The sequence below is a fragment of the Rutidosis leptorrhynchoides genome, chromosome 2 (genome assembly GCF_046630445.1).
Source record: "Rutidosis leptorrhynchoides isolate AG116_Rl617_1_P2 chromosome 2, CSIRO_AGI_Rlap_v1, whole genome shotgun sequence".
NCBI lineage: Eukaryota > Viridiplantae > Streptophyta > Magnoliopsida > Asterales > Asteraceae > Rutidosis > Rutidosis leptorrhynchoides.
The window spans coordinates 111,668,932-111,681,989 of NC_092334.1; the positions used below are offsets into that span (position 1 = coordinate 111,668,932).

A 13,058-nucleotide genomic window follows, 5' to 3' on the forward strand; every position below is an offset into this window, starting at 1 on the left:
TTACATAATAATGATTCCACGACACTGACAGTACAAGGTGTCATAGGGTAAACTTGTTTAGTAGCGATATTACAAAATGCAGCAACACTTTTAGATTGATATTTCTATATCAATCAACTTTAAACTAAATCTTGTGGTCTCAGGTGATGATTGAGCTAGCTGCTACTTGCTACTAGATGATTGATGTATGCTTTGCTGCTTGCATGGAGTCCATCATTCATATTTATCATTTTGTTTAAGACATTTTCCATTTACTGTACTCTTATGATGTAAAACTTTGAATAATGTTTCCGCTGTTTATTTAATAAATAAAACGTCTCATTTAGAGTCGTTCTCGCTTATACAACTGTGTTATGATATGATTGGTCACAATTACCCCTGGTCCATTTTGGGGTGTGACAAGCAACGAGACCACGTAGATCGTAATATTAAATGATTTATTATGGGGTATATATTATGGGAGGTGATTTTCACACACCACTTTTTGATCTATGTACACTTAATTACCTATTTTACCACTAATCAGTGTTGCAAAAAAACCCGATTACTCGCCGATTACTCCCCGATTAATCATTTTTAAGAGCAATTCGTTCCGATTTTCAAAAATCCGTTTAATTGCACGGTCAACGTCAATTGATGGTTCAAAATCGAATTTGGTAATCAAAGTTGGTCAAAGTTAAAAATGGTTAACATTTTAACATGAATTTATACTAGAACTTTATAATTGTTGAGCAAAATAGATAATTTTAGACAATTATGTTAGAGTTTATTTTTATATTTATGGTTTTTTCTATATTTACACATATAGTTTTTAAAATTTAGTATTTAAATGTATACAGTACAATCCGATTAATCACCGATTTACCGATTAATCATTTTAAATTTCCGATCGATTAATCCCCTAATAGCGAATTTTGCAACCTTGCCGCTAATTATGCTTACAATAACAATATAATTTCAACTCACTTGATCAATCTAGGGGTATAATTCAGACAAAAGTATACATGCATCAAAAGTGGTGTGTTAGGATCATCATCATATATTATTTACAAGAAATGCAATTATAAAAAGAAAACAGCAATTATTCATGTAACGACAACGAAAGATTCCGTCAAGTTACTATTACTAATTACTATTACTAACGATGTTAAAACGAAAACAAAATTAACGATGTATGTATGTGGGTTAAAGCCAATTTTACACAGTACGTAACTGTTGAAACGTTGTAAAATTAAAGGTAATATCTCGGCCGTTAGATTATATTTCAACGGTGAGAGATGGATCCTCATCCCCTGTTCGAAGTGCGATCGATAAACCCTGAACAAACGAGACCGCTATATAATGCCTTCCAAAATCAAAGAAAGAAAAAAAACATTTCATTTGCACAAAAACAATATCACCTTCTTCATCTCTCTCGATACTTTTTCTTCTCTTCATCTATCTATCTATTCTATATTTCTTATATAAATCCGAAATCATAAAACGAGAATTCGGTGAGTGAAAATGTTGAAGTTTCTTTTAATTCATAAGATTCACAGCTCAAGTATATAAATAGATAACGAAATTGATTTGTAATTTCAGATTCATATATTTACTTATTACTTTTGTTGATGCATTTGATCCGGTTGAATTTTGTAAGCCGGATGGATGAGATTGAGATATCTGGACGAATTTGATTACAATTTGACGTCGATTTGTTAATTTGTCAGCGATTATTATAATGTTTGCGTGCTTAAGCTGTCTCCTTGTTTTTGGCAGATATTAGATGCGAACAAATGAATTTGTAAAGTGGATGAAGAAGCTTTGAGCTGTTTTTGTTATTTTAAGTTTTCTACTCATCCTGATATAAAATCAGAGAATAAAAATACAGATATTGTTATATTGCAAGTTTACAGGTTTGTATAGATTAAATTTCGCATTGATTTCTCTTACCGATTATTCATCATGTTCGATGTTTTCAATATATGAATAATAACGAATAACGAATGATGTTCATTGAAATCACAGATTGATTTGAAGATATATATTCACGATTTCGAAATCTAGAGCTCGAATTTGAAGATGATTGAGCTGTAAATTGTTGATTTGATGATTCATGTTATCGAAACAAAGTAAATAATAAGCATTTGTTGTTCCAATTTCACTTTTGTTTATTGCAATCTAATCTCAATTTCATCTGATCGTCTTTATTCTTTTCTGCAGTTTCATCATTACAATCACAATTTTAAACCTAGAAACACCTATAGCAGATTGAAGCTTAAGAGGTGATTTAAATCAACTTTCATCTTGTTTTTATATCTCAAATTTTTATATTGAATTAAAAGGTTTAATTACCGTGAAATTCAGTAACATATCAATCTGGATCATATCATCATTTTAAGAACTGATGATCAGAGATCTAATTTGTATTTGCATATGTATAACTTTGTTCTATTTTTTCAATAATAATGTAAACTATTGTTAAATGGAAAGTGTTAAAAAGTGAACTAACCATGGTTAGTTTAACTTGGTGTAACGTAACAGGTGTGTGCATTATTAAAGAAGAAAAAAGAAAGATGGAGAAGAATAATAACTTATTGAGAGACAGATCTAATTCTAATTCTAATAATAATAATAATTCCAACAATAATACCAATACGACGTCGGATTTTGTATTACAGTGGGGGAATCGTAAACGATTACGATGTATGAAAGTTCAACAACAACAACAAGCTAAAGATAAAGAATTAGCTTCAGCAGTTTCCGGTACACCGCCTGTAGGCCAACGATCGATAACGGCACGTGTTGACCGGCGAGCGGTTAGGTCACCAAATAAAGAAACGGTTAGTGGAAGTAACGCCGTTAGTAACGGGCGCGGTTATATTAATCTCAGACAACGATCATCTTCGCCTGCTCATCGGATTCTCAGGTAACTTTTGTCATTTGGTTAAGTTAATTTGATTGTTATTAGTTTATAATTATGCATATAGTTTATTGTCAATTATTATTATTATTATTATTATTATTATTATTATTGTATGATAAAAATGTGATATTTTAATTAGTAGGTCTAATTTTATTTAATTTATATAAATATAAATATATAAATATAAAGAAACGGTGAAACCATGATAGGAGCAAGTAGCATATTATTTTAAACAAAATGGTACAACACCACTTTTCCATGTGCTAGAGATAAAATAACAAAGCAAATTTAATTTATTGTATAAAATAACAAAATAAATTTATTGATTTTGGTTTTAGTTTTGGTTTTGGTAAAACAATACTTGCGTCTTAAAAGGGTGACATGACCATTTGATTAGTTTTACAATAAGAGTGCGATAAGTTTATTGGAAAAACTTTCTTAAATTAATGATGTTGAATAATTGAATAATAGAGCAATGGATGGTTTGAGAGTTGAGGGTCTCCAATATATGTGATTGATTAAATAAATATTAAATATTAAATATAAATATAAATAAATATAATATCACAAAAACCATAATTTTATTTTGACATGTCAAGTAGTAATAATAATAACTAGATCGGCCGATGCTGCGGGACCTTTCGGGTTGAATATTCATATTTAACATAACGTCTTGTATTTATAGAATTAAAAATGCGTTGTGACGGGTGTGTTTGGATACACGTGGTTAGTACTTAGCATACCTAATGACATGCACGTTTTTAACGCAATAAAAATCGCGTAATTTGTGTTGTTTATTATACGTGTATGTATATGTATAAAAAATAGCCCGAAATATTTAGCGGTTTTTAAAAAATGTCTGTTTCGCGTATAGTTTGTTGCGTTGTGTTCGTACAATTATTTCGAGTTGAACGGTGGTGTCGAAAAAATTTAACGTGTGGCAAGCGGGCAGATCTGAGCCGTTAAAAATTTGGGTGAAGTTTGTTTTAGTTTTGTAATAAATTAAAGTGTTTACAATTTTTACCCCTGGAAAATTGCCAAACATAACATTGTTTAAGGGTCAATTTGATAAATTTGTTATTGTCCTTTGAAACGTGTGAAGTGGCTAAACCGGCTAAAATTCTCATCTCATTTAGTAATATATGAGTAATGAGTAATGAGTAATATAACTTAGAGGATCAATCGAGAGGACTATGAATGTATATTAGCAGAGTCGGGCTATTATGCTTGAGCCCATCTCAGCTTGAAATTTCAAAAATTCGAGCTCTTTTCGACTTTAGTATGCAAAACTTGAACTCGACTCTTTGAGCACGAGGTGTCCGTATTCATTTCATGGTCTAAAATGGACCTTGAAATTGATTTTCAGTGACATGAATGGAGGTGTTCACAATGTCCATATCAGTTGTTCATTTCGGTGTCCATTTGTATTGAATACTATTCGAAACAAAATTCAAAAAAACAAACAAAAAACAGTCATTTGCCATCGTTGATGGCTCGACTTCGAAGCTCGACGGCGAGATTGACGTCGGCTCGGTGTTGAACCAGCAGTTGATCCTGGCACCGTTGAGTTGCGACGACGAAAACGAAGACAGACACTGTGTGCTCTTATGATTTTACAAGTTTAGGTTTAGCAAAGCTTTGGCTGATTTCATTATTAGATAAATCCGTATAGTTATAGGTTTGTGGTTCAAAAGAAATAAATATACTAAATACTATACTACGTATGTTTATTGTAAAAGTAAAAGAAAACAAAATAAAATAAAAGGAAAGGTATGGTAAGGTGAGGTTGTTTTATAATTTTAGATTGCCCGGTAAAAGTAACGTTTTTTTTCTAATCACTCTCATCGGCTAAGCCAATCTTGAAATGGTTGTTTATTGTGAGAGGGTTTAGAATAATTCATCACTCTTATGGGATTGCTATGCATTAATATTTAATATTTATATTTATAATATTTATAGTACAAGACGAAATAGAGATGAGTTACAACAACAAGCCTTATTCTCAAGGATCGAGAAAACTTATGCTTCTTATTAGGTAACACAATTATCTCTAATAGGTGAAAGGTAGAGGGTGGAAGTTTTTCCTATTCGGGCTACCTGGAGGTCGAGTTGTCCGACCTTATACTCTGATGTACGCAGTTCAACATGATTTCTCTCTGTCTGTTTCCAACCCATCTCTGGTCACCACTAAATGTTTGTCCTAGACAGGATTCGAACATGAGACCTCTTACAAGAAACTCAGAGCCCCAATTTTCTCAAAGAGTCGAACTGCGGGCGATGAAGGATTTTGGTAATATACTCGCAAGTTGTTGAGTAGTGCGGACAAACCGAGTATATAAACTTCCAAAAGCTACGAGCTCTCGCACAAAATGATAATCAATGTCAATATCTTTAGAGCGCTTGTGGGAGATGGGATTCTGACTCATGAAGATGGTGCTCTTATTGTCACTCAAAATAGTGGGCCGAACGGGTTGAAGAACCTGCAGCTCACGTAGCAATGAGTAACCGTAGGTGGAACGTCATGTTTCAATACATCGTGTCCAATCAGCATCGGAATAACCTAAAATAGATGACCTCGGTGAGTGAGAGAAGGTTAAACCATATGTTAATGTGCCTTTAACATAGCGTAAAATACATTTAATTGTAAGAAAGTGCTCATCAGTGAGAGCTTGCAAGAATTGGCGAACCTGATTCATCGCATAAGAAAGATGAGGACGAGTAACTGTTAGGTATTGAAGAGCACTCACCAGCACCTGTAGCAAGTCCGTTTATTTTCTATAGCAATTAGACCATTTATAAACTTGACTGTGACGTCTAGTAAGTTAAATGAAAAAGTGAGTTTTTTTTTTTTTTTTTTTTTAATGTGAAGTGACAATGAAGTTAAATAGTGGTATTATATTTGAGTGGGTGAAAATATTTTAGGTGATGTAGTAAAATATGGTCGGAAGTTTGGTATAAATTATATAAATTAAGGCTACTCAAGGGTCATATACTTTTTTTTGTCCCGATGTAGGTCATACATCCAAAAAAAATACTAATGTAGGTCACATACTTTCAAAAAGTGTATCGATGTAAACAAAAGATAATCTGTTACCGGCTAAACAGGTCACCTTTTGTTTACATCGATACACTTTTTGAAAGTATGTGACATACATTAGTATTTTTTTTTTTTTTTGGTATATAGTTTACATTGGAACAAAAGAAAGTATATTTTTTCTAAGCTCAGTCTACAAAATCGATCAAGGATGATTCTCTTAACAAATTGACTTTAGATTAGTGAATCATAACATCAAACGAAGTTTCCCACATCATCAGAACTGATAATCAACAACAAATTCATAGAGTTTGATCTCGAGTTCATCCTTCACCGAAAATCGTGTCTGATTTAAGCACCAGATCAATCTGAGAGGTTATAGCGAAATGTAAAAATACAGATGTGAACGAAATCTCTTCGTGAAACTATCTGTAAATTTACAGCTCTTAAATCAAAGAAATGAATCTGAATTTTGAAATCAAAGTTTCGGAAAAAAAAAAGTCAAACGAACAACCTTATTTATCAGGTCAACAAGTTAAGTTGGTTTACATTAACCTTTTTTTTTTTTGAAGTTTATGGTCTATAATAGTATTTTTTTTTTTTTTGGTATATAGCTTATGTCGGGACAAAAAAAAATATATGACCCTTGAGTAGCCTTAACCCTATAAATTAATTATATATAAAATTATTTGGTGCATTAAAAAAAAATTGTCGCTCACTTTTTCCTGTCAAAGGCTTGATTGACGTCCCGTGATTTGACGCCGCATTAGGGATGATGGCGTCAAATTTTGTACCATCTTAGACTGGTACTAACCATGCGTCAGAAAGAGGGCGTCAGATGAGGTGGATGAGGTTAACAGTACTTGACGCTGTTAACCCGACGTCAATTTTTGACGTCAACTTTCGTTAGTTGGTTTTTTGACGGTAGCGGTGAGATTTGGTGGAGCCAATCACAAGTTTTTGTCATTTTATATTTATATTTAATTTATTGTTTTTTCACGCAATTTTCAATCAGATTTTACTACCTCACTCTACAGCCAAAAATCCATTTTTTCGCCAAAAAGTGCATCATTCGCCTCTAACATCACATTAGGGTTAGAAACAGTCTTATATGCCAATTCAGATCTAGAGGGTCATATTTTGCTTTTAACGCCATGTTTTTTTTCTTTCTTTTTTGTGTGTTAGTGATGTGTAAAAACTTGTACCAACTTTGTCCACCAAACTTTTTTTCTATAAGTTAAAGTTATACAATATAATGTAATATTACAGTATAATATAATGTAATATAATAAATATTTTATTATATTATATTATATTTATATTTATAATTATATTTACGGTGTATGATTTATTATTTATAATTTATAATAGTATAATATTTTTATTTATAATCTATATGATATAAAATTCTCAAATGATGATGTCATCATTAATCTAATTAACCCTTAATTTTTATAATAATTATGTCATAATTATATATTAATTTAATTTAAAAAATAATAGGAAATTTTTAATAAAAGGAAATACTAATCTCTCGTAAATTATAATTTTAATTTTTTAAAAAAATTTAAAAGGTATTTTAATATTAAAAATATAAATACTCAACTTTGAGCGAACTTTATTATTATTATTTACTTTTTAAATAAATAAAAATTATAATTATAATTACTAAATTATTAATATTCAAATATGGATTTTTTTTTGCAAAATTAATTACGTTACATATGTATGCGAAAATACATGTCTCTATATATTTGTAAAAATAACGACAAATTTCTTAGTCAAACGGGTCATTAAAATAAATGACTTCAGCATTTACATTCATTTAATACCTAAAACATGTCATTAAATTGTTTTGTTTAAACAAACTCGTAATTTCACGGGTCATTTTACTAGTTTATGATAAATTACAATGATAAATTACAATGTAATATTCCACTTTATATACATATACATATATAATATTATCTAATTTACTTTAATTTTAATTTTTAACAGAAATAGTAGAGGAAAAAGTTTTTTATATTTAATAAACACGGTTCTATAAGAAATACGGAGTAGTAATATTAGTACTCCGTATTAGTTTCTTTAATGCTGTACGATTCTTAACCTCAAGTTTTTCTTACTGAACAAAGGAAAATTAATTGTTTGAAACATAGTCTGATGATGCCTATATTCTAAGATATCTTGTTTTACATACAACAGATTCTGATAGTTATGTATTGTTTTTCAGAAGATTATATTTCAACTTTTAAACAAGTTTATAACTTCAGCTATTGATTTGAATGTTCATGACACGATAGTTTTTTTTTTTTTTTTTTTAATCATTGATTTAAAATTTTATTTTGACTTTCAACGGTGGATTTAATAATTAAAGTTAGAAAAATAATTTCTTAATATTAATTAAGTTGATTAAATATAATTAATTAATAAGATCATGTGAAGTCACAGGTTAAAGAGATGGTTCTCACACACACTTTTTTTGATCCTCACACATCAATTTAAAGAAATGGAGTATTATTAGAAGAGTAAAAGGTTAAAATAGGTGTGTGATGATAAAAAAAGGGTACGTTAGAATCGAAAATAAACCTACTTAATTATAATAATTTCATTATTTTGCTTTATTTTTGTTCTCTACTTTACACATGGTCCCTTTTTTGCAAGTGTGACAAGGGGGCAGCAATCAGGTGAGTTTATCCACCCATCCATCCAACCACGTGTGATAAAACCCACCTCCACTCTCCAATCATCCCACCGTTTAATCTCACTCATCAACGATTCTTATATCTCCTTTACCCAGATCATGCCACGTGTACGTCACTAAAACTCAACCCCATCATCCAACGGCTTCTTCTTGCCACGAAACCAACGCCACCTTTTTTCCAAAATACTATTTATTACAATAATTAATACTCTTTTTTCCCTTTCTTTGCGCGGCTGCGTATGTTATCACACAAATCTCCTTCTCCCTTTCCATGATATAAAACATACGGAGTAGTTTTCATTTCTTTTATTTCATTTATTTCTTTTATCTCTTACTTCGTATTCGTATTATTATTATACAAAAGCTTTTTAGATTTTATTTATAAAAACCATTAAACAGAAAACAAATAAAAAAGTAAGAAAACAACCCACTCTTTTTAAGGCCTGACCCATAAATAAAATATCCACTCAATCTTTCCGGTAACAAAACCCCAATTTCCTAAACTTTCTTGTCCGATCCATAACTTCCACAAGGGCTATATTCGTAATTTACCATCCTCTTTTCACCCTACCTGTTTCATTTGTTTTTTTTTTTTTAATATTGTTACTTTTTCTGAAAATAATAAATATTATATTATAATAATTATAATAATAATAATATAATATATTAGAATTACAAAAAGATGTGATTGCTTATTTTATCAATACTTTTCATTTTATATAATTATTGTTATTAAAATTGTAGGAATTCAGAGAGTTCGATTGCTATGAAGGGACAAAGCAACGGTGGTAGAGGGGTACGTTCGCCAGATAGAGGAGGGGGTGTACACGATAAGAGGGGTGCGCATAATAACACTAACGGAAAAAACGGTGGTTGTGGTGGGTCTGGGTCTTCGGAAACAGCGCATGATAGCAAAAAAGGAGGGACATCGCCGGTAAATGAAACGATTCCGATCGTATGGCCACCGAAATTTGCGATCGGATTGACGAATAAAGAAAAGGAAGAAGACTTTTTAGCAATTAAAGGATCTAAACTTCCTCAAAGACCCAAAAAACGAGCAAAATTCATCCAACGAACAATCAACGTACGTATCCATCTCTCTCTTTTTTTTTATTTTATAATTTTTCAATTATTATTACAGTGTAATATTATAAATCGTTTAGGGAAAAGTTATTATTATTATTATTATTATTATTATTATTATTATTATTATTATTATTATTAGATGTGGAATTATTTTTCGGTGTTTTAGGTGGATTCTACTGACATGACAATTATTTGCATAGTAGACTTTGTACTTTTTAATAACATTACTGCATTTTATTTATTAATATAGGAAATTTTAGAACTTTGCGATTTGTAATTATTAATTATTGATTAAATATTAATGGGTGATTACACAACCACTTTTCACACATACACAACCAAATATGCTTTTATAGTGTTGTACACATTGTAAAGCGTGTTTGATTGTGTATGTGTAAAAAGTGGTTGTGTACATATCACTTCGCAATATTAATACTCCGTGCCATTTTCGAAATTTTATTAGTAAATATCATTTTATTCATTATTTTATTTAATAATAAATAATAAAAATATTACTATTGTTATTATTTTTATTTATTATTACTATTAGTCCAATATAAAACAAAACGGTATTGTTTTTTAAGTGTCAATATCAACAACAGTATATGTTACAATGTTTTGTAGCTTGTATGAATATGAATATGAATTTAGTAGAGCGAAGTTAATATGATATTTTTGTTTGATTCATGTAAACAGTTGGTTACCCCTGGTGGCTGGCTTTGCGATTTAACTTTGGAACGGTACGAAGTTCGAGAGAAAAAGATCACAAAGAAGGTATGAATGAACTTTAATAGTGGTGTAACAAGCGTTATCACTTATCCATGATGATCCGTACACCACTAAACATGCTTAATAATGTTGTACCAACTCTTTAAAGCGTATTTAGTAGTGTACATATGAATTTTGATAGTTTACTGATCAGATCACTCCCCTTTTACTAGTTACTAAAAACACTCGATATATACAGAGACCGAGAGGATTGAAGGCTATGGGAAGCGTGGAGTCAGAATCCGAATAGAGTGTGAGTTTGGTTTTACATATCCAAATTTTACATTTGTTGTTATTATACCGGTATGAATCTATCTACTATAACTCTATATATATTTTTAGACATTTGTTTTTTTTTAAGTAGGAGGAGAAGCATTGAATTTGTATCTAGTATTTTCATCAATTTTCTCCTCTTGTTAAGGGTCAGTATCAAATGTAGACAAGTTGAGATCTTACTCTACCCTTGTTCAATGGATTAATGAAAGAAAGGTCTTTTATTTTCATGTCTTAATAACTGTCAATTTTTAATTCTTAGTCATTCAAACAATACAAAAACAATTCTTCAACAAATGCTTGATGTTTTCAAATGATCAATGTGCATATAGGCATATAGCTCTTAAACTTGCTGATCAATAAGACAAAATGAACTCTATAGGGGTTTTGACACTTGTATTCCTGATAAAGAAATCTACACCGATAAAATCTCACTATGACCTTGCAAAAAAAATGTAATCACAAAAAAAAAGAGTTGCAAGACTCGAACTCTCCATGCGAAGTGCTTTCCTAAGACGAGAGGTATCTGTTATGGTTGTTTAATGGCTTGGGGACATGTAACATAAGACGTAATTTGTGGGTTAATCACAAGTTCATGTTTCTTCGATCATTGAGTTACAAAATTTTTCATGTTGAGACCGGTCAGTATGGGCTGTATCGGTTTTACCTTCTTTTTTTATCCAAGACAAAAGGTTATGTTTAATTATTAATATATTTTTAATTCATTTACCACAACTAAGTATCGATGTGCTATAAAAGTTACCATCCATGATTGAGCTTGTTCATTGAGGGAGCTAGAATCACTTTATTATATACTCCGTTATTGGTTAAATTTTTTTATTAGAGAATCATGATCACTATTAGACCACCCCTATCGTTAGTTATCCGTCCGTTACCCGCACATTATCCGTCATTACCCGTAACTAACCATAGGCACGGGCTCATTACCCGCTTTAGTTACCCGCATTCACCATGGATTTAACGGAAGTTTTAAGTTTAGTTATAGGAATTGTGGGTCCAGTGGCTTTTTATTGTTGGACTTGATGCTTTATTGCTTGTACGTTGTATATTAAGAGGAGTATTGTTTTAGCCATTATAGGGAGTGTTTAATTATGAGTTAGTTATAGGATATTGGCGCTGATGTGGCGCTGATGTGGAAGATTAAGATGATGAATAGTTTAGTTACGATAGGGGGTGGCCTTAGAGTGCTCGGAGACACTCCTCCATCTTAGTCCTCATGCGCCACATCAGCACTTCCTTCTCAGGACTAAACCCAGAACTAAACACTCTCACACTCCTTCCTTCCCTTTTTTTAATTATTTATGAAAATTAAATAATTATTTAAATAAAAATAAACTTTTATTAAAAATTAAAAACATTACGATTAATTAAAATTAAAGTTTATTTAAATTATAATATTAAAAGAATTATTAATTTTTAAATTACATTTAATTTAAAACTTTTCAAATATTAAAAATAAATACGAGCAATATATAAATGTAAAAATAAGACAAGAGCTGTACACATTTACAACTTGTGGGACCCATGAAAAATAATAAACAATTAAAAATATCTTTTAACTTCTTCTTCATCATCTCCATATATCTATCTGCATCTTCATCATCACCATTTTTATGCTTTCAAGCTCAAAAAATAAGAAAATAATAAAATAAAAAGCTTTATTCATCGTCCTTAAATATTTCATAAAAGCACGAAATGGGAGACGGTAGGCTGGGCGGAGGTCTGGGCGGCCCGCTGCCATCGGCGCCCAGCAGGGCGGTGGCCTGGCCGGGTTGGTGGACGGCAACGTTGGGAGTAGCCTTATATTTAACTAAGTTATTTAAAATGTATATACTCCCTCCGTTACTATTTTATTATTCAGCTATTTCATCTTGGAATGTTATAAATTAATTGTTTATTTTTAAAATGGAAAAAATAAGAAAATTAAGCTCTATTATATCCTTAATGTAGTGAGTATGATTAAAGGACAAAAAATAAGTATGGGTAAAATCAGAAAGTAAATAAAAAGTACAGTACTTTTACCATATATTTTTTTTTTAAATTGTGTATTATTTGTATGAGCATAATTAAACTGGAACGGGGAGAATATATAAATATAGAAGTTTTTTGGGTTACTAAAATTGTGATCTTTGAGACAACTAAATTGGAGTCCGTTGAATACGAACTCCAATTCAGTAGTCTCAAAATCTCAACGCTCGTAATTCTAAAGACTACAAAATTCATTTTTTGTTGGGGCCAAAGCCCCTTCATGCCTTCACTAAGTTTAG

The 13,058-nt window shown here is 30.8% G+C and overlaps 1 protein-coding gene and 1 long non-coding RNA gene across 3 annotated transcripts; both read left to right on the forward strand.

Annotated features, from left to right (window-relative positions):
- Positions 1-1,385: 1,385 nt before the first annotated feature.
- LOC139891301 (uncharacterized) lies at positions 1,386-2,111 on the forward strand. Of its 2 annotated transcripts, none has more exons than XR_011773604.1 (3): positions 1,386-1,493; positions 1,582-1,895; positions 2,008-2,111. It is a non-coding gene; the product is annotated as an uncharacterized lncRNA (long non-coding RNA). The 2 variants fall into 2 exon arrangements; XR_011773605.1 differs by having other exon boundaries at positions 1,759-1,895.
- Positions 2,112-2,516: 405 nt separating this feature from the next.
- On the forward strand, positions 2,517-11,000 carry LOC139891302 (uncharacterized). Its single transcript, XM_071874255.1, has 4 exons — positions 2,517-2,908; positions 9,388-9,727; positions 10,426-10,503; positions 10,697-11,000. The coding sequence occupies exons 1-4, from the start codon at positions 2,556-2,558 to the stop codon at positions 10,745-10,747; spliced, it is 822 nt and encodes a 273-aa protein (XP_071730356.1). The 5' UTR covers positions 2,517-2,555; the 3' UTR covers positions 10,748-11,000.
- Positions 11,001-13,058: the final 2,058 nt, after the last annotated feature.

Excerpts from the sequence above, each read along its gene's own strand:
- LOC139891302 (XM_071874255.1), top strand. The coding sequence starts at position 2,556 with ATGGAGAAGAATAATAACTTATTGAGAGACAGATCTAATTCTAATTCT. Across the intron at positions 9,728-10,425 it reads TCATCCAACGAACAATCAAC|TTGGTTACCCCTGGTGGCTG; the intron begins GTACGTATCCAT and ends TCATGTAAACAG. Across the intron at positions 10,504-10,696 it reads AGAAAAAGATCACAAAGAAG|AGACCGAGAGGATTGAAGGC; the intron begins GTATGAATGAAC and ends CGATATATACAG.